Source organism: Aphelocoma coerulescens, chromosome 1 (genome assembly GCF_041296385.1).
Source record: "Aphelocoma coerulescens isolate FSJ_1873_10779 chromosome 1, UR_Acoe_1.0, whole genome shotgun sequence".
Taxonomy (NCBI): Eukaryota; Metazoa; Chordata; class Aves; order Passeriformes; family Corvidae; genus Aphelocoma; species Aphelocoma coerulescens.
In genome coordinates this window covers 87,551,624-87,577,786 of record NC_091013.1, presented here as the reverse complement: position 1 = coordinate 87,577,786, position 26,163 = coordinate 87,551,624, and the positions used below count along the sequence as shown (strand labels likewise).

Here is a 26,163-nt window from a genome sequence, read left to right as displayed (position 1 = left end):
CAGGAGAAGAGTGTAGTCAATAAGTAATGAAAGAAAAGCCTTTCAGATGCCAATTAGCAACTTCTGATCATGCATATTTTATGAAATTCTGAAAACATGGGTAAACATGCAGCAGCAAGTGTATTAAATTATATGAAATTAATGATGGCTTTGGAGGCAGATGAGTTTGGCTGGCATTTAATCATATGTTTATTTTGTTATATAAATATATTGCAAGTCATTTTTACACAGACAAGTTTTTATAGGTTTGATTATGTGCATTCTCTCGTTTGCCAACTGTGTTCCTGAGTTACACCACTCTTTCTCTTGAGTAATGGTTCAAATGAAAAGAAGTTTCTGATTTAACAAGCTGAGAAAGACAAGGCCATATCTTTCTATTCACTTATACAAGAGATCTCTGAGGTGCTTTTGTAAAAAAAGAGTTTTCAAAGGGGATTTTTTTCAGAAAACTTTAACTATGATACCTCCTACGAAATATATTACATTAATTATATTTGCAATTTTGCTTGATCAGAAATATTTTTCCTGCTGATTTGACCTGAAAGCAACCTGCTTAGATAGCAGCATTTCCCCATGACCATAAATTTCAAATTTTATTAGTTGTAGTTTTTGCTGAATCTTATCAGGTGTTTTTTCCAATACTAATTGTAGCCTAATGCCATCCTAGTAAATTAAAAAAATATATTCTTTGTATTAATCTCTGCTTATTTTCTCATTATCATCAGCTCTTCTGTATACATCATAGCTCAAAATAAGTTTTTATTTCAACCAGCAGTAAGAATACCATGCACTTCTTTCTTTGTATTTCAGCTGCTTCCTAAGAATTGCTGAACTCTGTAGACAGATTTTTTTTTTCTTTCTCTTCCCATCTCTTACCTAGGTATTAAACAGCAAGTAATTACTGCTTTCTCTCTCTCTCTCTTTCTTATACTATCCTTTTCTCCCCAGTTTTTTTTTTATTTCAAGTGATTTAAATGCTGATGTCAAGTTCCTCCTTTGGTGAAAGACACGGAAACAAAGGTAGTATCAGCACAGGTTTTCAGGATTGCTTCAGTTTTTCTTTGGCAACATGCCCCTGCTGCCTAAGGATCAGGTTGGGTAAGTAAAGGTAGTGTGGTTCCCAGAGGAGGGTATTTCTTGGCTTGTCTCTTGTTACACCAAGTTGCCACTTGTTAATGACTGCCATGTCATAAATGTTGGTAGTCTTAGGAACACCCAGAAGCCTCAAAGAGAGGTGGCTACTCTGAGGCTTGCGTTTTTTCTCCAAAGAAAAACCACTATGAACCCTTCTAGCACTGAGAATTACATTCTTCATCCTTTTCTCTCAGCTTCCTGCCCTCTCACCAAGACATACTCTCTTCCTTACCTTCTGTCCACTCTCACCTTCTTTCTTGCTTTATTCAGCTTCCCAAAGACTTTCTCAGGCTTCTTAAAAGTTCACTTCCATCTCCCTGTGTGCATGTGTGTTCATAAATATCCACTTTGTCCCTCTTTACCTTGTCTAATCAGTTTGGCCTTGTGCAGCATCTGATATTCAGCATCTGACCTATTTGGGGGAAAAAATTCCCTTTACAGTAAAGAATAAGAATTCTCTCTTGGGGAATTTTATGGATACGGTTTTGAGTGTATGTTTCTGTAAGGCAGTCTGACCAGAAGATGTCTGAAGCAAAAAGACTTACAGACATTTTCATTGAATATTTGTTAAACCTAAGACTCTAAAATTTAACTTCTTTTCTTAGATTCAAGTTTACTTAACAGCATCTCAAGTGCTGATTAACTAGACCTGATGTTAGGTTCCCTTAGATTTCTGCTAGATTTAATTATACAGGGAAATCAGTTTCTTACATTATTTTGACATTATAAGAAAGCCGGAATACATTAAAGTCAGTATCAGACAAAATAAGAATCCCAAAATAGTGTAATTATAGGAGTTGTTGAGAGCTGAGAAACAGAAATATGGTAATGAAATGCTGAAAAGCATTCAAGAAAGCAGAAAAGTGTTTGTTTTGTTTTTTTAAAGAAAATATTATAAAGAAATAAAGAATCATGGGGTCATTGAATTGAAATAGGGATAGAACAGAGGTTAAGGAAATAGCAAGACTAAACAGAGTTGAGAAGTGTTGCAAGTAGATAAGGAACAAATTAATTTATTTTTTAGAAATGGTTAATACCTAGGTTTACTTTAGCAGTCAGCATTAGGGCTGGGATTAGGAGGGGGTTGCATTAGGACTGAGTGGCTGCACTGGTGCTGGTGGCACACCAACGGGATATGGACAATAGGTGGACCTTTTTAGGAGCTATTAATCATCCTGTTTTCACTTCAGTGCTGTGATGTGTACCTGGGGTACTGTGTCCCCACCAGTGTCTCTTTAGTCAAAGCAGTCTTGCACCTCAGGTACCTGCAGCTATTCCTCAGTTCTGATTCATCACTTCTGTTGGCTTCTCCATCCTCTGCTGGAAAAATCATAAAAAAACCCAGTAGATCTCACAACCTGCTTTTGAGCTATGAAAGCAGAATGTGACCCAGTATTTTTGATGGGAGAAACTTATCCTATAATTGGAAAAGTAGCAGTCCTGGGAGAAGAGAGACAGAGAATGTGGCTATATATCCTATTTCATCAGCTTTCCTCAACCATGGAGATTCCCTTGCAATGCCTCTGAAAGCCACTCTCCCTTTTGTTGAAGAGAAGCTGAGTGAAGGAGAAAGTTTTCTGAAGGGCACACTCACAGGGAACAGTTGTAGGTGCACATGATGCATTCTGGTCTCAGCTGTGCCATCTGGAAGAAAGACTGCCTTGTACTTTTTTATAGTCACTATGAGTTTTTGAAACCTTAAGAGGAAATAATAATTTTGTTTTCTTGGGTGACTTGGTCAAAAGAGTGCTTTGCTCTTCCACGAGAGGATGAGTTTTAACTGTAATACAACTGAGTAATTGCAGCAATGCTAATGAAAAAACAGCACCATGAAGCAGCCATGAAAACATGTTTTAGTAGTCATCACTTGAAGGACAAAGTACAAAACTAAAATCTGAAGTTCTAAATAACTTCTACAGGTTGTCAGATAAGATTTCTGAGATAAGACCTGAGATAGTAAAAAAGAAAAAAGAGCTGAAAGAATTCAAAGTAAAATAGAATTTTAGCTTATAAATAAAATGAAAGACTTATTCTGTACAGGAAAAAAAAAAACAAAAACAAAAAAACAAACTAGAAAATCTTTCTGGAACATGTGGAAGTGTTCTGAGAATAGATGTAGTAAGAGCAAGCTCAGATTAATTAATCTTTTGAATTTTGGTGTTAGAACTATTATGCAGGAGTCAATTACTTTGCTATAAAGGAAAAACTAAAATAGTTGCAGGCATGATGAGGAAGAATGGACTGATTAAGTCAACACAGTAGTCTTTCTAATCACTGGGGAGTGAGTAAAATTTTTGTGAAGCCTTATAAAGGAAAAGTAAACAGAGCTGCAGAGTAACTGTACACTACCATTCAGTATAAACTAATCTTCAATCTTCCTGCTGAGAGAGTAGGTAGGATGCCTATTCTGTGATATATTCAGTGTTAGGAGCCTGATCCAGAATCTTTTTACTGGTGGAAAATCAATGCAGTTATTCTTGGCAGAAGAAGGAGAGTAGATAAGTACAGGATTTATTCCTGAAGATGGAATACCTTTAAGTAGTTTCATGAAACATTTAGCCACATCAATAGAAGGTGCTCTGTCTCTGAAAATGGTGGTCTACTGCTTTTTGCAGTACAATATTCCCTGGACACGTTTTCCCCAGGAAACATGGTATTTTATTGATTTAGGTATTCTCATGGCTTGTAAATGGTTTCTTTAAGAAGCTGGCTTATTGGATCTTTGCTGGGTGGACAAAGGGAGAGGCTTTCTGGAAGTATAATGTTAATGTGGAACCAGTACAACTCATTAGATTAAATTAATGTCTTAAGTTTTGTCTATTTAGAGACCACCTTAAATAGAACTGAATTTAATTTTTTTATACTCAACAAAGAAAATACTCTGGAAAAGAGGGATATTCTTTTTATCTATTTGTAATGACTGAGCTTCATATGAAATTTGGAGGAAATCTTTTATGTCCACTGGGGTATCCTTCTCTGAAATAAAGGGTTTTATTCATGTGCTCCATGTGCTCATATTCTTCCCTTTCAATTTTATTCGCCCAACAAAAAATAATCCCCCTTTCAGTATAGTGCAGTTAAATGAAAGCCAGTGATCCTTTTTATATTATTTCATAAGTTGACACAGTAAATTTAAGTTTGAAAAGTTTTATGAAATTTAGTTATGGGATTCTTGAACAACAGATGGTGGATAAACACTCTACACTTTGAAATTTGGTATTCATAGCACTTGTTCTGTCTGAGCTGTGGGTTCACTCTCTGTGGATGACTCACGCAAAAATATGCATTCACAGATAATGCAGAACAAACTTAAGTTTAGATCTGAATTTTTTGTGCTTTCCTGACTGTGTGTCTAAATGTTCCTAATGAAGCCGTCTGACTTGCTGCTCTGTGTATGCTGTGCTATTTTGTTGAAAGGGAGATATTTTAGTTAATTGTCATAATGGTTTTCATCTTTGTGCTGGCATTTAAAAAAAAAAATTCCTACTAATTAAGAAGCATTAAGAATCCAGGGTGACAGTGAGAAGATACTAATTTGTTCTTGTAAGTCAGTAAATTTTAACAAGTCATTCCTCAGTGAAGTAAGTGGGTTAGTCACGTGCTTGTTCTGTTTCACCAAAGTACTCTTTACTCATTATTGTTAAATTTGACTGGGAAATATTTTTTTTTACAATAATTTAAAACAACTTTTGCAGAAATATTTTAAATGAAAAAAAGCTCTTTAAGCATGTTGTCTCAAAAGGTGTATTGAACACTTTGGAAGAACAGAGGGTGGATGGTGATGCCAGACATGCAACATGTTCTGTTCTCTCTGTGGTGTTGGCACATATCACGGTGGTGTAGGCTCAAAGATGGGGCATGTTTAAAACCAGGCTTTTTAGAAAGGGTCAAGTCAAATATTTTTTACTTAAGTGCTCAAGCATTGTATTTATCTGGTGTAATATTAATTTCCATATAAAATGGTATCTCTAAATCTCAGTATCATGTTGCAGCTTTTGGCACGGATCTAACAGTTGCTTGAGGCAAAGGTTGAGATCTTGTCTACTAGAGTCACATGAAAAACTTTTAATTTGGTTTCAAAAGCTTCAGAAATTTCTCTGATATTATTCCAAATCCTCATACTGTTTTTTCATTTGTTGTTTCAATAGCATATCTTGAATTCTACAAAGAATTTCCTTGAAGCCACTTGTTACATTAATTGTAATGCATATTGTGACATATTAGTATTTTTGTAAACCAATATTGAGTAACTACAACGTTTCTGTCTCACTGAACTGAAGTATTAATCAGAATTAAAATTTACTCTCTCTGTTTAGCTACATAATTATCAAATAATTTCTTTTTCTGGTTTTATATTTCTGTGGCTTAGAAGTGTTAAATCATTAAATGCATTGGAATTTATTATCCTCTTTGTACTGATGCATATAACTGTAATAATTCAGAAGAGGCAAAGCTCATGATATGTTTCTGAATCTTGAACAGGGGAAGGGGATGTGCTAATACTTGCCCATCACTGTGTGCCATTGTCCTCTTGTGCGAACTCCATGTTGTAGGAAAGAAAATTTTAAACCTTATAAATCTCTGTGGAAGTGACTGTAGGGGGTTATGGAAGTGAATGCAGGAGGGAAATATCTGGGGGAGATTCAAGAGTCTTTAAATTGTTACAGCTGTACTGGCAAATGTCCCGCTTAAATTTAAAAGGAATTAAGAAAAAAGTGTCAAGATACGTTTTACTTACACATACACACACCGCGTATTTCCAAACGTCTCAAAAAAAATCTTTGCCAGATATAAAGCATTTTATTTTATTTTATTTTATTTTATTTTATTTTATTTTATTTTATTTTATTTTATTTTATTTTATTTTATTTTATTTTATTTTATTTTATTTTATTTTATTTTATTTTATTTGAATCTTGAGTATACCCAGTGTGCACTAAAACATTTCAGGTATTGTTAAAACAGTCACATTGCTTTATAGAGAAAACTGAGGCAGCTACTGAACTGGACTGCTGCATGTAGAACAGCCATCCCCTCTTTCCTGTTCATGCATCCCACCACATCTGATTATCGAGAAAACAAGTACATTCTTAAAGTTTTTCCCACTTAAGACCAACCTTTAACAGCCATTTCATTTGGCAGTTGAAGAGCTGTTTGTTAATTCACTGATTGTTGCTTTTATTCAGAATCTAAGCCCTTCTGATGGTGTCAGCTTTGGCATAAAACAAGCATATGCATAACTTACAGATTTTGGTCATGTCTTATATTATCACTGTGACAGTACATCCCACAGGCTTCCTGTGTCAAATGTACTGTTCAGTGGTGAGATTCTTTTGATTACAGGTATCCCACGAGTTTCTCAATAAAAAATGTCAGTCTTTACCTTCTGCATAGATCTTTTTATTTGTTGGATGACACTTTGGAGACAATGAAAAGCCTTAATAGATGCTAAAAAAATAATTTGACATGATACTTACATAGTTCTTTGATGGAATTCTACCCTTCACATATATTTTTTAAGAAGTAGCTTGCATTGCAATGACAATGTGTAATTTATTTTCTAGCTGTATAATTTTAATGACAAATGTTATTTCAGCTGGAAAATTCAGTCTTCCCCTTTGCTTTTTAAGAAGATTGCCATTATTAGCAGTAGGTTTATACGAGTCTACTTAGGCATGTAAAATAAAATTCTGACGCTGAACAGAGTTTGTGGATTTTACAAAGTGTAATGACAATGTACTGTGGAAAAGGCATATGCATTCATGTATGTTTAACTTTACATTGCATTGATGCCTATCATGGGAATGGGGAGATGCTTAATGTTTAAAATTACTCCGCTTGTGCTTTGAATAGGATTTTAAATAAACATAAAACTAAAAGAAAATAAATATTTAATATGTATTAATGAAAATAATAAAGATTCTTTGTGTTAAATATTTTGGGACAATACCTACTCTTCTCTGTACTGAATTTCCAGAAGGAGTCTTGAGAAAAACAAGCCAAGGTACTGGAAATGGTTTCTTCTAATTGTTTCTACCTTTGTCTGTATATAACAGATGGCAGGGTGAAAGTTGGATGCAAAACATTCATCACCAACTTTTTTGAGGTATCTTCTTTTTTTTCTACCTCTACTTTGGCAGAAATTTTCTCTCACAAGTTTTCTTGGGGGAAATGTGTAAAGTGGAAGGAAGAGGATTCACAATCATCATAATACTTACCCAGGGTGTGGGAAAATGGGACTGGCATGCCTCCTCTGCCTGATCTGTAACAGGGATTTATCCATGATGAATGCCTACTTTTGCCCAGGTGTGTCTTTCTCCTGTTGGACCTGTTGCACTTTGAATATACAATTATATATTCATTAGATCAGATAGTGTGCCTAGTGATTAGGGCACTCCTTCGAAATGTAAACCCCACTGGTGCCTGTTCAGAGCAGTAGTTTGGTTCAGGTTTTGCAGACAAGATGAGTTCCTCATCACTGACCTGCTGGTTATTCTGATCTCATTCTCTCTCTTTCTTGCTTTTTAAAAACCTTTCTTGCCTCAGTTTTCTCTCTCATTTTAGAGCACAAACTACATGCCAGGACTAAGAAACTATTAAATGAAAGTTGATTGCAACTGATAAATGTATGTGAAACATTTTGACTTGTGCCAATTTGCATGTTGATGAGTTGCAATGCAGAAGTGTCTCTTCCTATGCAGTACAGAGAAGAGGGTATGTGGCATGCTTACCCTAATTGAAAATGTTCTACTGAACATGTTTTAAAAGACAGGTAAAATGGATTATACCTATCTTGTACAAAAAAAAGCACAATCATCCAAAAGAAGATTCTTTCCTCATTCTTATAGCTCCATATATTCTACTGATGTAACAAATCAGGATTTTAGGGGTGTTATTCCTGAGGATTTTAGTATGCTGGTAATATTCGGTGCCGTGCTTCAAAACCCCAGTACCATTCCTTAGCTCTGAAGGGGATATGAGAATTCCCTCTCCTTTAGGAGGAGGACATGGGAATTAACAAGTCATGAAGTAGTAATAGTTAATATGTGTGTTCGGGAGTTAAACAAAGAGAGAAGACTTCACTGCTGGGGTACTTAGAAATGCTGAGTTATTAATAATTTTCTTTTGAACTGAAATTGCTTCCTTCTCTGATTTTTTCCAATATTGTTGAAAAGTTAGCATGAGAGGCTATAGTATCAGGAGCATACTGCTTCTTTTCTGTGACTATTTTATGAGTAAAATTTCAAACCCATTCACATTGCTGAAGTATACTCAAGGAGTCACATAGTTCTCTTCACTTCCTGAAGGGATATTTTTTCTAGGTTTTATTTTGCATTGTTAGTTTACTGTCTGGGTGATATGTGGAATATGTTCCAGGAACACAGCAGAAACTGGGCTTTCATGTTTTTTTTTCATGTTGCCTATAACAGGAATCTCAGCTTTATTTCTGAGAGTGGTTACTCCTAAAATGAACCAACAAAATGGGTCTTTAGTGACAAAAACAATACAGCTAATACTAAGAGAACTAGATAGGAAGTGTTAGGAGCTAAAAGATTGGGTTTTCAAAGAGTGTTTACCTGTAGCCTGTCTGTTTCTTTTGAAGTAGGTGGCATTTCTGTCAGACATCAATAGGAATAGGTTTCTTCTTTTGAAAATTCTGCTCATCAAACTTGTTACTGTACTTAAATATGCTTATCTGTGAGCAAGCCATATGTGTGTTTGACCCAGAGGCATCTCCAACTGTGGTCTTTCCATAGAGAGTCTAAGATCAAGTGAAAATGTCTTTGTTTACTTTTGCCTTTCTTCTTAAAAGTTGTGCATTGGTAATTTCTAGTCTAACCTCCCTTCTTCTGGTAGGAAGCTTGGCTTAGCCTCTGTCTCTTTCCCAGCCTGCCTTCCTACCACTTCCAAAAAGGCAAAAGTGGCATCTCCCTCCTTTCTGGGGAGGAAAGGACTTTCTTTTTTCCATGAATCACAAGACCATTATTCTCTGCCAGTGAATCACTGACAAACACCTTTAAAATAACGTTACTAAACCTGAAAATTGCTATTAACTTATCTTAGGTATTTTTAATATGACTCAATATGATTCATTACCATGACACTTGTAAGTAGGATGTGGGAACTTTAAAATTCCTTTGAATTTCCAACCAAAAAAAGAATCTGATATTGTATGTTATTAGACGACTGCTGTTGGGAACGGTAGTCTGGATCTGTTGCACAGTGTTGTGTGTATTTGTTTATATATGTGCATAGTGCATTGAGAACACTACCAAGCACTTGACAAGTGTTGATGTAGGTAAAGGAGCAGTGAATCTCACCTCAGCTGGTTTCTAGAAGGACAGGAAAATACCGCATAAGGAATGTTTTCCTCGAGTTTGGCAAACATATACCTGGTTAAAGAATCCACTTCTTTCCCCCAGAGGAACACCTGTAGGATTGATTTTTCTAATGTAAAGAACTGTGCATTTCTCATTTGACAAAATTAATTTGTTTAGTTCCAAAGAACCATATGAAAGTTATACAAGGTGCAGTTTTAGCCATGAGTTTCATCTGACATTTATAGAGAGATCATGTCAAAAAAGTCTGCACCTAAGAATGTACAGTTACAAATCTTGGAAAAGGAGATTTTGTGGAGACATATATATATATATAGACACACACAAAACATTTTAGTATCAAGTTATTGTTAAGATAAAATTAAGAAGGGAAGTTTTTAGTGACTGAACTATTCCTAGTCTGGCAGCAGATTTTGAAACATGTTTTGTATTTGTGACACTTGTGTTTAATAGAAGCAGAGAATAATTCCGTTTGGAAGGATTCTTTGGAGGTCATCTTGTCCAAGCTCTTTCACAGAAACAGACAGCTTTGAAGTTGTTTTAGATGGCTCAGGGTCACAGTCAGTCAGGTTTACTAAGAATAAGGGAAAAATGGACACTGACATGAAATGTTACAACAAAACAGGGTCACCACAAAGTTATGAAAATTATATTTAGATGTGTCTGTGAAAATGAGTGAATTACATTTTATTTATCCTTCTTTGAATTTCTTCTCAATAAAATCTATAATTGAGCATCATGGGAAATGCCTGAAAGAAAATTCTTGAGTGTTATTCAACATATGAATGTATTTCAAAATCTTGCTTTAATTTATATTAAAAGAGAAGGTAGTGCTAAGCTCTGCATGCTTAGCCACTGGAGTAGTGCAGTGGTGGAAAGGTAAGTGATGCAACAGCAAGAATACTCAGTTATTTGCCTCTAGGATTTGTGCTTGAACTTCTAACCCCTAGGGGCCTTTCAGTTCATTAATAGTTTACCTTTTTATTCCAGATTACATGCCCTGAAGATCATGATTTTGAATAAGGCAGCGAATTAAGAGTTGTACTCGTGCATTTGCTTTGATGCAAGATTAAGAGTCGGAAAGAAAATATTACCAAATCTTATAATGGATGTAAACATTTCAGAATTTTAACCTTAATGATTAAGCGCATATCTATTCTAGTAAAGAAATACAACCCAAGAAAATGTTGGAATATGTTAAGAATATGCTAAACAAAAACCCCAACCAAACTGCAAGAACAACTAAATACACTCATGTCAAATCTGTGAATACCACAGTCAAATAGAAAAGAATAGCTTAGACAGTAACTTAGAACTTGGGTTTATTCCAGCACTTGTGATACTTCAGGGGTCTCAAATTCCCTTAAGTGCTTTGCACAGCAGTGCTGTAGTGATCGTGCAATCTGTCAAAATAAACCCATTTAGGCATGCAGCAGTTTTTCAACACAAAGACTTAGGGCTACAAACTGGTTTAACCAAGGAGTTTCCACAGAATCTCAAGACATCCATCGGGGTTTTCATAGTGCTGAATTTTCAGCAGAAGGGGATGAGAGGTGTCATCATTAGAGAGGAACTGAAGTCAGCAGCAGGAGTTTTCTTCTTTGCTTTTAATTGCTACCACTGTGTGCTGAAACCCTGTTGGTTTCCATGGCTTCAGTAAAATCAGGTTTCTGTTCCCTAAGTCCTTGTACAAGATGTGACTCTCTCCTTCTGTCATAGAGTTACATTTAAACATGTCTTAATTTCCTCAGTTTTTGCAGATAATTGCATTGTGAAAGTTTTAGTGATGATCCTGTCAAAGTTTTATAAGCAGCTTGCCTCTTGAATAAGCTTTGCTGTTCTTTCAATTCTTTTTAGTGTTTTAATCTATGCCCTGTTCTTCCCCACCCCTCTTATGTCAAGTTGCTATTATCACTTAGTGGGTGCTTTCCTTTCCTTGGTCGTACTTTTTCACTTTCTGTTGTGTAGCCCTGGAGCTCAGAAAGCTCTTGGGTCTTGCTGGTAAGTCTACAGCTACACTGGAGTGACATCACATGACAAAGAAAGATAGACCTTTTTTTTTTTTTTTTTTTCCCAAGTGAAGTGAAACTTTTGACTCCCCAGGACCAGTATTTCCCTGCTCCAAATTTGTGATGAAAAATTTTGAATATTTAGTTTTCTCTCATACTGGTTTTCACATACTCATCAGACTGCTTTTTGTGACATTGTTTGCTATCACTGTATGTGGCCAACTAAAGGAGGATATATGTTGCTTCACTTCTCTGTCTGAGATAGAACAGACAAGGTCATATGGTCCCATAACGCTGGAAGAGATAATTCCTGCAGATAACGCTGAAGTAGGACAAGAAACACCTTGAAGAATAAAACTAGGCATACGTGTCTGTCACAGCTCAGAGGCTGTTAATGTGAGCCTAATAGAGTGAAATAGTGAAAACCAAATCTGGAAAGAATTCATATCTATTCTTTTTGCTTCAATCTGTGTAGAAACAGAAGACACACTATCACCTTTTCATGAGTTACTTCACTTTGGAAGTGATTTCATTCCTTGTCTAAATTTGCTGGTTTACAGCATTGTAGATTTCATGTGTACTATGAAAAATGAAATCCCTTGGATCAGTTTTTTAAATACATCTTTTTTGAATACCGTACTTGGTCTGTGCAGTGTTGAGAGAACAATATTACTCTACAGCTATCAAGTGAGAGTAAGCATACGAAGCAGTTGTAGTCATGTGTTTTGTGGTTTTGTAATGAATGTGCTGAACCTGATAAGGGGCTTGAAAACAAATGGCACCATGAGAGATGAAAATCTGTACCATATGGTGCATGATATAACTATGGAGTCTCAAAACTCTGACTCTAGGGAGTGTGCCAGTGTATGTGGGAGAAGTGAGAATTTCATGAATTATGTTACTCTTGAGTAGGTTTGAAAGTAAAAAGGAGTTCAACAGTACTCTGATAAATATGCAAATTTTCTTTTCTCTGAATGAGACATGAATGCAGCTTTGATGCTTAGGCTTTTGAAACTAGGGCTTTGGACAAAACACTGGAGAAGAAAAGTACAATACAGTATAACATGTGCAAATACCTGAAAATGTTGGTGAAATGACTGAAGTCTAAAGACAGAACTAGATGTGGCAGGATTAGAGTGGGAGACGGCAAAAGAACCACACACTGTGTGGCAGAAAATGGTTTGGTTACTTAGCATGTGTCACTCTTTCTTCAGAATATAAAAACAATGCTAGCATAAATGCCAGATTGTGAAAGAATTGCAGAGCAGAATCCTGTCTTAAAGATCTTAGTGCCTTGAGTAGGTGGGTTCAACAAACATTTTCTATCAAAATCCTGCATTGGATGAAAGTATGTTGCATGTTATAAAGTCACCTGTTTGTTTCAGTGAGATGAAACATTAGCGTGTTAAACTGTTGTTTGCAATGTGGCTGTGTGCTGTTGAACTGGGCACTGCTGAGTGACAGGTAACACCCCCACTATATCTGTGATGTTAAACCAAGCATGGCTGAGTGAAAAGTAGAAAAAAAAACCCTGTATAGATTCACTGGTAGGTGAATAAAGGAGAGCTGTGGTTTTTAGGTGAGCACTTTGTGGAGAAAAATCTTATTTAACAAAGTCTGCAGAAATACTCAGATGTTTACAGCCATCTCACATGACCATCCTCTTTTTTGGCTTGGTATATCTAGAGGTATTTCCTCCTTAAAGCGTCTTAGGTGCCAAACTAAGTAACCTTACTTGCTTTAACACAGAGAAAAAGAGAAAGTCTTTCACAGACTACTTCAGAGCTGCAGCTCTGGTCCATATCTAATCCTCCCATGCCAGTTACAGGCAGAGTTGTCAATCTTTTGTCTCATTTGTAGACTATGTAACTTGATTCATTCTGCTTGACCACAGTGCTTAGTATTTTTTTCTCCTGTTCCTTGCCAAAAAAATTAATTCCCCACAGTTTTCTAAGTTTGTCTCATTCTCAGTTTTCACTTTCTCATGCTGTCAAGTACTACTTGGAGAAACCTGGTCTTGTAGAACAAGAGTGAATGTGGTTTTTGGAAGGAGTTTTGGGGTTTTGTTGTTTTTTTGTTTTGATTGCTATTGTGTCTCATGGGAGAAGGGGTTGTCTTTTTCATCTGAAACGGAAGTATCCTGAGGCAATAACCCTGAGCCAAAGATGGTAACAACCTTAGCCAAGGTTCAGATATTGGTGTTCTATAAAACAGCTTCTGTTGTTAAAAAGGTGAGAGATTAATTTTGGGGATAGCAAAAATTTGCTATTTCAGGCAAACTGCTTTGAATATCTGCAGAAAGCAAGTATTGGTGTCATGTTTTACTTTTTAAAAGAAACCTACAACTTCACTTAAGCAGAAACGTGAAAATTAAAAATGAGTACAAAAGGATTAAAAAAATTTACTAAAATGTATAAAAGCAAGTTTCAAATGAAAGTGTCTCACAATATGTTTCATAGCGCAAGGGATGTTTTTCCACCACCTGAAATAAACTCAGCAGTAGTTTACAAATTAACATTTCTTGCAGCAATATTTACTTAAAGGAACGTGCTGCATTAGAAGACTTGAAAGGCAAAACCAAATAAATACCCTTTTTTAAAAAAAGAGCATAATTTCTAAACCAACACCTTATCAGAAGAGTGTGCCTTTCAGAGCAAGAAAGTGCCCTAACTGTAGTAGCCGAAGCTGAGAAGCTTTAGCATTTTCATGCACGTATGTGAAATTAAGAAATTGTGACAAATGAATGCCAAGCCTAAACTGCCTTCAGAGGATGTAGCTTATCTTTGTATTAAAGTATTTTGAAATTTTGCATAAACGCGATAAAACCATCATTGCTTAGACTCAAGAAAGGTTAGGATTTTCTGAACCTACAGATCATTAATGCTCTTAAAAAGCTGAAGGATAATTCCCATTGTAAAATGCAGCAGGCAACTTTTTAAGGAGCACCAGAAACAAAGTTGATAGTGTCTTTGACAATTGTAGCAATGGAAGACAATAAAAAAATATAGCATGTCTTTAGGAATCTAGGAATGAGTCAGCTCTCATTCTGTGACCATTCTCTTGACTAAACTTGCTCTGACCAAACCTGCAAGTTTAGGCAGCAATTTATACTTTTAATGTCATCTGTAAAAGATGTGAGGGAGAAAAGCATTCCACAAATCTGGCTGTGAACACCAGAGTTCACAGAGTTCCTACTTCTACCAGAGTAGAAGTAGGAAGTCTACAGGAAAAAAAAAAATTCCTTAAACCAGTGGGGGGGAAAAAAATTAAACACAAAGATCGTATCAGAGACTTTGGGAGTATGTGTTGTCACCTGAAACAGCTTTCAGGCTCTAAGAAGCATTTTGGGAGATACAATTACTCCTTCTGTCTTAGACTTTTCACTAACTGATGGGCTCTGAAACAGGCTTGCTGATATGCTGTGGTGTCAGGGTGAGGTTGCAGCAGTAGTTAAGCGAATTCTGTGATGTTCAACTCCTTACTTGAATGCTAGAGAGTTTCAAAATCATGTAACTTCAGAAGAAGTTATTTTAGGAGCACTGAAGTAATTAACTCACTCAAAAAGCATCTATGTGACTTCTGCTGTCACCTTATTGATTAGAATGAAAAAGAAATTAAAAGGGAGAACAATTTCCATGTGATTGTGGTAAGCCTGTTTAATATGGTAAAATACAAATCATTTGGCCCTTTTTAAGGGAAGTACTCAGTCTGCTCTTGATATGCATTTCTGATCTCATTTCTGCTTCTTGGACTTATATTCTTCCATGCTTTTGTTAAAGACTGAATGCCTTTACATCATTCATAATCAAACTTTGTTCTAAGGCAAATGCATTCCTTGAGCAGGAAAAAAAGAGACAAATGAGACACAATAAGGGTGAAATAATTTGTAGAAGTGTAGGGAAGGCTATCATCCATGGAGAGCTCTACTGTCATGGGAAAATAACTTCAGTAGCTATTGGTGTCAGCTAAACTCTGTTCCTACAGAAGTCAATGTGGAGCACTTCTGACAATTACTCTCTGACAAAATAAAAATGCTGCAGCCTTATGAAATTGGAGCTTGATATATGGCTGCTCACAGAGGTGTGTAAAGAGAAGAACACCAAATGGAAGGCTAAGCAAGAAGAAGGATGGGTCTCAAGGCCTTCTGGCTACCCAAAACCAGTACCTGCTGGGGGTTCTTATTCATTTTTGTGATCCTTATTTAGGAGTATAACAGTCTTGAGGGAAGAGATTCAAACTGTCCACAACTTGCAAGTTTTATTTTCTTTACCTAGCATGTAAATCATCTGTCATCTTATTCTGACCCCAAGTGTTGTGTTTCAGTGTGGGGAGAAGGTGTAACACCACTCATCTGCAGTCGTGCTGCATTGCTGTCAGAGGTTCTCTGCCACCCCAGGGCCAAAAGAAATATAGCCAGGCCTCTTCTCTGCTCGAGCTGAGCTGTAAAGAATTCAGATGGTCCTTGTGGTGTGCAAAGCCCTATTTGAGAAAGTCATAAAGGAGGCAGGCAGGTGTAATAAACCTCAAGACAAAGTGCTGACCTTGCCTTCACAGAAGAGCAGGAAGGCGGCCTCAGGGGCTGGGCTGCGAGAAATTGTTTTGATGTGGTAGTTTGACCTAATTTTCCATGTTTGAAAAGTAAAGCTGAGCCAAGAGACAAATTTGAACTTGGTGGTAAATCCCTGGGAAGCATGAGATATCCAGCATGAATAGGAAGAAACTCAGGCAATTTTTTTTTAAGCCAAAGTGGGCATGTTGTGCTATGCTAAGCCTTTTGTCAGGCTGTGTGCATGACTGGAGCCTTGCAACAGAAGGCCAGGAAGGTAGTAAGAAACTAAACTAGCAATTAAAAAGTACATTCATCCATCTATTGCTGTGCAATTTTATGCAAATCTTCCTTGTATAGTCAGTAACTAATTATATGAGGTTTTTATGGTATTAGAAATTGAGAGCTTGGACAAAGAGATGGGAAGATTTAGGTCAAGAGATAATTTAGCTAATAAGAATTGAACACAAAATTATTTGGATATGAACCCTTATACAGAATCATAGAATTATATATATATATATATGTAAAAATATAAATGTATATTTGGACATGCTGATAGTGATGTTTGAGCAATACCATTAAAAGTTTGTGGGTCTGAGGCTTGTTCAAACTTCTTTTGTCCCCTGTGTGTTGTGATTTTTTCTGCTGAAGGATCCTGAAATAAAACAGGCAAGCATATTTAGGCCTAAATATGAATTTCAATTAAAAAGTATCAATAGAGTATTCTAAAAGAGGAATACTTTATCTCCTCTGTATAAGTTGCTATTAATTCTCATTAAGTATTTATCTGCATTGTCACCAGGCCTCTGAGCTCATAGTTAACTTGCTTTGTTAGCATCCAAGAGATGTAAAGCTTGGAGTAGAAAAAGTACTGGGAATAAACTTGACAGGTATTTATGGGGAACCACTCCCAAACATGAATCAGCATGAGAGAAAGCATGAATGTTCCACCTTGGAAAATGCCATGGCTAAGTGATGGTTCAGTTGTTGTTTTGGGCTGCGGGATGGCATTTTCATTGGTTAACACAAAATGGGAGGGAGACAGATACGCCGGGAAAAGCTGTGAAGATAATTACCACACGGTTTTTTTCTGGAATGGGGACAAAGGAGGTTCAAAAACTAAAGGGTGGGGAACCAACCCTTGTAGAAATGTTTGGGAAGCACTGCAGCAGTAAACAGTACTTATTTGGAACTTGGAATTACAGCTTGACAAGGGCAATGAGTTCTAGTACAGCAACAATATATTGGTGATCCTGCACACTAAATGTAGAGAATGGAGAGAAGTGTGAGGGAAGAGGAGAGAGATCTGCACATCACTATTGCTGCTCAGAACTGAAATAAAGTAGCTTTTAACCAGAATGTTCCTATTGCAATATTTTTCAACCCAAGGCTCTCAAAAAGCCATGAGTGATCGTAGCTATGCTTTTAGCCTGGTTGGCCTTGATCTGAGGTACAAAGACAAAAGATTTTTCCATGTAGGCAAGACAAACCCTTCATAAACCATAGTGGGGGGGAAAAAAAATGTAATTGCTCTTAACTTCTGTGGCGAGTTTCGGGTGCAGGAAAGCCTTGCAGGGATGTACGTATTTGCCGAGGCAGCTCGTGCCTGACAGCTTGTAGATCCTGTTGATCAAGTCAAGGACTGCAGCCAGAATAATTGCTTGAAATTTTCTGGATACAGAAGTGCCAGTGAGGAGTGCTACCCTGTTCTTTTAAAAGGTTGCTCCTAAGGGGCAGAATCAGAAGAGTCTTGCAGTATAACAGATGCACATTTATGGCTAAATGTCAAGGATAGCACTAATTCTCCTGAGACGTGTGTAGCAGTGTTATCCCATCACTGCTTACAGCCAGCATTGCTGTAGCATTTTTTAGGTCTAAAATGTTAATGGAAGAAGATATGGTAGGAGGGAAAGAGTGAAGAAATTATTTCCTCCTAAAAAATCTAATGCATTTTATGTGATTGACTGTAACAACTAAGCACACCCCACGTAACAGGCAAGCTTTGATAGTTTTTTAAAGCTCTTCAGGCACATTTTTTATTATGATATAGCTGTTTGTGTTTTTTGTGTTAATAATTATGCCCCGATTTGTCCTTGTTACCCTGCTCTTTCCATTTCCCTATCAAAAGTAGGTTTAGGGGATTTGGAAATCTACCCTTACTTCAGACACATGGATCTCTGCATATTTTTTACATTTCTTTGAAGTTAAGAATAAACACAACAATTTTATTTTTAGAGGTTTGTTGGGGTTCTTTTGCTTGGAAATCAAATATTACTCAAGATTTCTAGAAATTTGCCCTTGGTTTTATTAATGTTTTAGGGTTTTTGTTCCAGGCTTCCTGAAGTATGTATAAGTAGTCTTTTTTTCTTTCCTGTTGGACAGTTAGCTTAATTAATCATATGAAATATAGAAAGGATTTCAGGAAAATAAAGTATTTAGAGAGTGCATGTTACTGTAAAATGTGCTGTCTAATTAGGCATGTGTTAAAATATTGGGAGAATAACCTGAATCTGAGATGATGAATAGGAGATTAAATCAAAGATTTATAATGCTGGCCTGGAGGTGTTTGCTAACTGTACAGAAAATATATACAGAGTGTTTCAGTACTATAATGATTTCCATATTACAGCTAGCTGAGAAGCATTAAGATATGTGCAGTCCTAAATCCATTTCCTTGGATTATAAATTAGTTCACAATTATATGCTGATAGCAGAGCTGCACATTGCATGTACATGAGTACTTGAGTAATGAGAACTGTATCTCTTGCGAATACAGAGTACTGGTAACAGAATTCAGAATTTGACATGCTGCAGGCAGGCAACACATAGGCTTTCACACACAAAATGCATTACAGTGAATGCATTGAAGTACAGTTGAAAAATGCAGAACTGACATTTGATTTAAGTTATTCAGAAAAAAAAAAGTGATGGAGGTGCCATTTTTATTAATAACATTTCAAACTAGAACAGAACTAGATACATGACCACAAGCAGCAGTAAAAGAAACAAACTCCCAATATTCTGCGAAGTTGGTGAAAGAAAAGTATTTTAGTGCCTTAAATATGATTGCAGTAGTGTACATATTCTGCATTATATGTGTAGTTATATCATTGTGGTAAGTCTAAATACCTAACTAAAAAATACTTTTGGCTGAGAGGGCTTTAAAGAATCAAGTATTGCATTGAATTTTACAACATCCCCTACACATAAGGGGTTCTTAAACCTGTATTTATGTTTCTATAAATAAGAAAGAATCCCTTAAAAGAGAAGTTAATTCACACAGAAAAAAAGAGAAATAGCATGTATTTAAGGATGACTTATATAGAAAAGTATAATCAATATATACTTCCAAAAAAGAATTCGAATTGTGGTTTTCAAATGTGTGTGAAAAACAGTGACTTAATTTGCCAGTGTATGTATGTGTGTATATATCTATTTCTCTTTCATAATATTCTCACAAATAGTAGAAGCGATAAGTGAGATTATTGAGTGGAGTCTTACATCTTTCAAACATTTTATTCTAGCAAATCAGTAGGATGAGAGAAATAGTCTTGTTTTGGGGATTATTTTTGGTTTGTTTTTTAAAGCATGTCAATCTGAGCAATGGTAACTTTTCAACAGAAACTAGTGTAGTAAAATACTTCAGAGTTAAATGTTTTTCTCTCTTTCTGTTTATAAATGACAGTGATTTTGAAAGTGTTTTTTCAAAGCTCTGAAATGTTTTTAGCCTCTAGCTCTCATTGACTTGGATGAATTAATATTGCTGGTCTGATGCTAATTTATGTGACTGCTTTTGAAAACAAATTTAGGTCAAATCCTGTTTCTGTAGGAGTATCCATTAACTCTATCACTAACTCCAGGAAATCTTTCTGTTCACAGCCTCTGTTCTTTAACTGACAACTAATTTTTTCTGACTGAGTCACCTGCCTTCATGTATGGAGTTGCCAAAAAAAGTGCTTTCTTTAAGAAGCAAGGATACTTCGCTTATGCACTGCAAACAATTTCTGTAGAAACCTAGCATCTGGGTGATGGATTTACTTTTTATTATTTTTCCAGGGAAATTCTGGCCTGGGGTTCAGTATTGCTGGAGGAACAGATAACCCACACATTGGGGATGATCCTGGGATATTCATTACTAAGATTATACCAGGAGGAGCTGCAGCAGAGGATGGAAGACTCAGGTAAAAACAAACTTATTATGTGTATTTGGAAACAAAATGCATAATTATTATAATTGTTCTCTGGGAGCGACATGCCAGCTGGATCTTTCATGGGGTCAGGGGAAGTAAATGACATGACTGGAGTCTCCTTTCTGCTAAGAGAGCTGAGTCAAGGAGCTTAGAGCAACTGAATAAGGGTAGTTAAATCCTGTATAATGGGGCATTTGATGGTCCCACCTCTTAGTACAAGGTATTTCCTTTAGTGCAAAAGGCAAGATGGGAGCAAGAGGAGGAAACCTGAATATCAGCACGCAAGTCTCTGCCTGGCCTTTGTGTGTTCATGGCTGAAGAACTACACATTGGTCTTACACATTAGTCTGTCAAGACATCCCAAGCTACAAAGCCATTGCTAAATAATCACAGCTATTTGTAGATGCTTCCTGTTATTTGGCTGGAGTAGTGAGATGTGTTTACTGCTGTTTCCAAACATTATTTTGTTCCATGAGGATGGGATGGCTGTGCTGTATATTCTGAGTCATCTCCAGAGTAGTCTGTACTCTGTAGCTGTAGCTCCTGAAACGAACATACAAATCAGTGATGGGGTTCTCAAATACATGGCAGCCAGCATCTCTCTTAAACAAGAGGAACCACAGAAGTGCTTGTGCTTGCCTTTCCTAATGGGCGGAATGCCGAAAGGCTTCCGTCTATCACAGAGGCTGCCACCTTTCTGTCGGTCGTGCAGCCTGCTCATGTTCCAAAAAGCCAATTTAACTAGAGAGACTTGGGAGAAAATTCTGATGCTTTCCTGATCTCAGCACTGAAATTGGCTGTGTGAGCCTTTGCCAAAACCAGATGGTTTAAAATTCAGAAGATGTACCAGATGGTAGCAACATTTTTCCTGAAGCCTTTTCCTTTAGTTCAAAGCTAAAAGTAAGGGGAGGTGGCCAGTTTAAAGAGCAAGTTTTGGGCATTTCTTATGCTACATTAATAATTTGATTTTTGAAATGATTCTTTTTTTTTTTACTATGGTAGTGATGAGGAATCATGGTAGTTGGCAGTCCCTGAAGAATTTGCATTTTAACTGATTACAGATAAAAGGAGTGGGACTAATATAATGTAACTTTGTGACTAAAATGCAGCTATCTACCCCTAAGCTAGTCTAAAAGTGAAGGAAAACCTAAGCATTTCTAGGCTGTGATTCATTTCATCCTAAAGTCGATGTCTAAAATAGAACAGAAGAATAAAAGAGCCTGTATTTTCATTGGTGACTCAAATGAAAAGGAGTTTCTTTGCCTAGTCCAGCTGTATCAATCTGTACTGTAAATGTCTGCATTGGGCCAGATGAGCTTCATGGAAAACACAGCATGAAGAAACAACAGTATTTGGAAATCATGCTATAGAATTTGACAGGATGAACAACATAGGGGGGTCTTAAACCTGAAGCTGCCTTTCTACTAAGAAGAAAGAATTCTTTGCAAAAAAAATGGTATCTTTTTAGTAGAATTTTTTGTTACATTTGAAAGCTTTTTTTAGTTTAAGCTATTAAGAAGATAGAAGCAATTGCAGTATTTTGCTATCTTTGTAAGAAATCAAGTATTTAATGACTCATCCCTGTATTAATTAACTACTGTAATAATTAACTACTGTAAATTCAACTCATGATTATGCCTGTGTTGTAAACACCTTGGAAAGACCTTCTAAACCCCCAAAAAGTAGCATACTAATGGAATTCATTAATCCATTATTAGATTAGACCTGGCAAACTTTGTGTTTTGTAATAATAGTTTAGCAGTACAAGTATAGTTATCTTATTACTAAGACTTAAATAGTATTTTAAGCATATATTTGGCATGGTCATTCTTCCTACTCTGAGATTTTAGAAAGATTCCTCCTTTCCTTGTTTTATCTGGTAAGTGGGTTTCACTTTGCTACAAAGACACAATCGTGTCACTTTTTAGGAACACCTGAAAATGTAGTTATCAGTGGTCATTGCTGATATGCCACTGAAGGGGCATATCCTGGGGCAGTTTTCGCTGATTTACACGATAGTTAATTTTTCACAACAGAGAGATTTTATCAGCTAGGGCCACTCTATAGGAGCAAAAGTTCAACAACATGCAGTAACATCTGCCAAGAATAGTGGTAATATAGGTTTCTTAGCAAAAGCCCAATTTTTAATTACCTGAGGATGAGAGACTGGTGTTTATGGACTGAAAAAATATTTACTTTTTATGTCTGCTTTTGCCTCAGACTCTGCCTGCAGATACTCCACATTATATAGCAGTGTGGACTGTATGAACTGGCTTCTATATCTACTCTCTGTTTTTAATCATAAAAGCCTGTAAAATTGCTTCCACTGCGTTTTACATTATGTCCCTTTGATCTAACTTAGCTGAGTGAAGTTCTTCAAACAGCCAGACTATGAAAGCGACCTGTAAGAAATTGACTTCATGCTCCAGACCCTTGGGAATCTTTTACATAAATATATGGGTTGACAGGGGAGGAGTAGGTCAACTGAAGTTTGGTGTAAGTCCCACAAAAGCAAATACAGCCTACTGCACCTGGGAAGGCATAACTCTCCAGTGGGACATGTATAGTTATAAGTACATAAATATCAGGTAATAAATATCTGATGGGAGGGAATGAAGATAAAGAAGCCAGACTTTTAACAGTAGGGCCCACTGACAGGGCAGGAAGCAATGGACAACAAGCACATGAAATTTCATTTTATCATCAGGAAACTCTTTTTTATGGTAAGGGTTACTGGGCACAGGTAACTCAGATTGTGGAGTGTACATCCTTGGAGATATTTAAAACCTGACTAAACATGTTCCTGGACAACGTGTTCTAGTAAACTTGCTTCAGCAGAGAGGGTTTGACAACAGGATTTCAAGAGGTGCTTTCCAACCTTAATGACACTGTGATTCTTTAATTTGGCCTGAGCCAGCAGTGTACTCTGGCAGCACTGAAGACCAGCATAGAGGTGAGCAGAGATGCACAAAGAAAGGGCTGGAGGCTGCAGTCACATGTTGCAATAGGGAAAATTCCAGTTGGGTCTGAGGATGAAAAAGATCTCTTTAATGTAAGTGGTGATTCTGTGAGATTATGGAGTCTCTCTTCTCCAAAAGGCTCAGAATTCATCTGGACAAAGTCCTAAGCTATATGATTGAACTTTCAAATGGGTCCTGCTTTGGGCAGGAGATTGGACTAGATGACCTCCAAAGGTCCCTTCCAGCCTGAATTGTTCTCTGAATCTGCAGATTACTCTTGTATATAAAACCTGTGTGTGAGACTGAAACAAAGGTGTTTAAGTTCCTGGGATTTTCCTTTAGTGGAGGACAGTACTTCTGTTAACAGTAGGTACAATGCATAGTGCAGGTTTGTATCACTTTATGACCCATATCTCTGCTTAAGAAATAGTAATAATTATCATAATAGCAATTAATTTAGACTACACTCATTTTAATAAAACATTCCCGTTTTTCAGAGACTTCCTGAACTTTCAAAATCAGAGCACCACAGACCACAGAGTATCTCAAGTTGGAAGGGACCCATAAGGATAATTGAGTCCAACTCCCTGCTTATTTCAGGACTACCTAAAACTAAACCATGTGTCTGAGTGCATTGTCCAGGTGCTCCTTGAGCTCTCTCAGGTTTCGCTGGGGAGCCTCTTAAAGGGATGGACCACACTCTGAGTGGAGAATCTTTTCCTTATGTCTAGTCTGAACTTCCCCAGAGCAGCTTCATTCCTTTTCCTCGTGTCCTGTTGCTGGTCATCAGAGGGAGGCGATCAGCACCCCCTCCAGTGCTTTCCTCAAGGAAGTAATAACTGATATGTTTACATACTACTCTCCCTGAAATGCCCTGACTTGTAGAACTAGTGTAAGAACCATCACACTACACAAATCAGATTTTAGAGGACATTTAGGCCAGTACAGCAACTTCTCATCTTGTGAAATAAAGCAAGCTGTGGAATCTTTTATGAAGTCCATATAATATATAGAAAATAATTTCATATACAGTAAATAATATAAAACATATCATTCCGTGGAATTTAAAAAACTATTTTAGATTTAATTACCTAGCTAAATTTGAATACAATAACCTTAGAACTAAATGAACATTATTTTTTCTCTGAATGCTTCCTGCCATGTTTTTCTGAAGACTTGAGTTTCAAGTCAGTGATAGATAGAGAATATAAACCCTCTGAAAGTAGCAACCATTCCCACTGAGTTGAAGGAGAATTTCTCTCAACAGTTTGATCTTTTAAGACTTTTGATGCATAAAAACTTCTGCTTCTAGCTCATTAATGCCAGTTGTCCATGGGCAAACATCTACTTTTTAATAAAGAAGCTCTGAATTTAGACTTCTTTTCCTCTCTGGAAGAAAGAGAATTCCAGTAATTATGGCTCACTGCCTTTTTTTATTTGTGTCAGAGAAAAACAATACTGTGTTTGTTTCAATTGCCTACATAAAACAAAGAAGTTCAATATAATATTCAGTAGTTACTTCTGTTGACTTATTGATCATAAGTGAAATTCTGGCTTCTAAAAGGCAACACATTTAAACCATTGATCATTCTGTGTGAACAAGAGCTTATGAAACTAGCTTGTGGATCTAGAAGCACAGTTTAGTGGCATAACTTGATTGGGGGAAAAGAAACCAACTAAGAAAACAACACAAAGCTTTCAGTTATGATCAAGTTTAAGAGAGCACAGACTCACAAAATATTAATACATTTTTAACAATAATAAATCAAAACTATTTTGAGTCAAGAATCACTCTTGCTGATTATAGTTTCTCACAGTCTAAATTTGATTTTATGGTAGAGATAGTTTTCTCAAAACTCACTCTACAGGAATGAGAGGGTCATATGAGTTCCTTATGTATTGCTATGAAAAATGCACTTTTCCTTCTTGAAATGACAAGTTTGAAAATGAGAATTTTAAAAGGTCTTGGGATCTAAAAAAGTAAATAGAAGAATCTTGTATAGAACAAGAATTCAAATCTTACATTTTGTACCAATCCCTTGGTCACAGGAATCTTACTGAACCTGTGATAGAAAAATCAGTTATTGCATATATGACCAAATATGAATGAGTTCATTCACAGGACTGTGAGATAGATTTGGACAGTCTTGAGACTGAATTTCAAGGGTTAATGTTGTACCAGAGGTTATTTTGGTTTTTAAGCCTGAGCTGTGTGCTCAAGAGGAAAAAGGGTCGATGCGAGGGTTGAGTCCAAGGGAAGCAATTGGTTGTGCCTGGGAGGATGCACATTGCCCTGGTTAGCTGCCCAGACCTGTGGCTGTTTCATTCATTCTTTCTTCTAGGAGACTGATTTCCAGTCTCTTTCCATTTGTGAACCTATCAATTGTTTGTCCTTAAGAGTGTGGACATTTGTAAGGAGAACTCAAAGAGGTTGAGAAAATCAGATCGGTTGAGAGTTACCTTTGGCAGACTAATCAGAAAGAGTGCTGGTACCCCCAGCTAGCTGAATAACACAGGTTAAAAAGTACTTAAGGCTGTGCATTGTTCATCTTTCCTTAGTTAATGTATCTTTCCTTTTCTTTAATTACTGGTTGGTAGGAGGTTTAGCATCGTAAAGCTGCAGCACTTTTTAGGCATGCCGTGTTGCTCTAGCATCACCCTGTCAGTTTTCCCCGCTGGATTTCCCCCCCACCCTCAGCTCTCAAAGTGATTTGGTGTGAGGAAAGGAACATTATACATGTGCTAATGGCAGGAGACAAGAACCAAAATAACTTGCCCTCAGTCATCCAGTAAATCGGGGAGAAAGCTTGGAATAGAATAGTGATGCCTTCTCTCATGTTTCTGTGCCTTAAAGGCTTCAGTTAAATGCCTACCAGCAAAGGCTTTAAACAAATTAGATTGGTGTTCTCTTCAGTTGTCAACTAACCCGCTGCGATGTGTCAAAATTAAAAATTATGAATTATAAATTTACTATAAATTTAG

At 36.6% G+C, this 26,163-nt stretch overlaps 1 protein-coding gene across 8 annotated transcripts in view; it reads left to right on the top strand.

The window, feature by feature from the left end:
• The window catches only part of DLG2 (discs large MAGUK scaffold protein 2), a 1,009,135-nt gene that overhangs the window by 663,961 nt on the left and 319,011 nt on the right, over positions 1-26,163 (top strand). For all 8 annotated transcript variants that reach the window (XM_069015930.1, XM_069015936.1, XM_069015961.1 and 5 more), the window contains one exon: positions 20,088-20,212. In XM_069015930.1, coding sequence (XP_068872031.1) covers positions 20,088-20,212 — 125 coding nt within the window. The remainder of the gene's footprint in view (positions 1-20,087; positions 20,213-26,163) is intronic.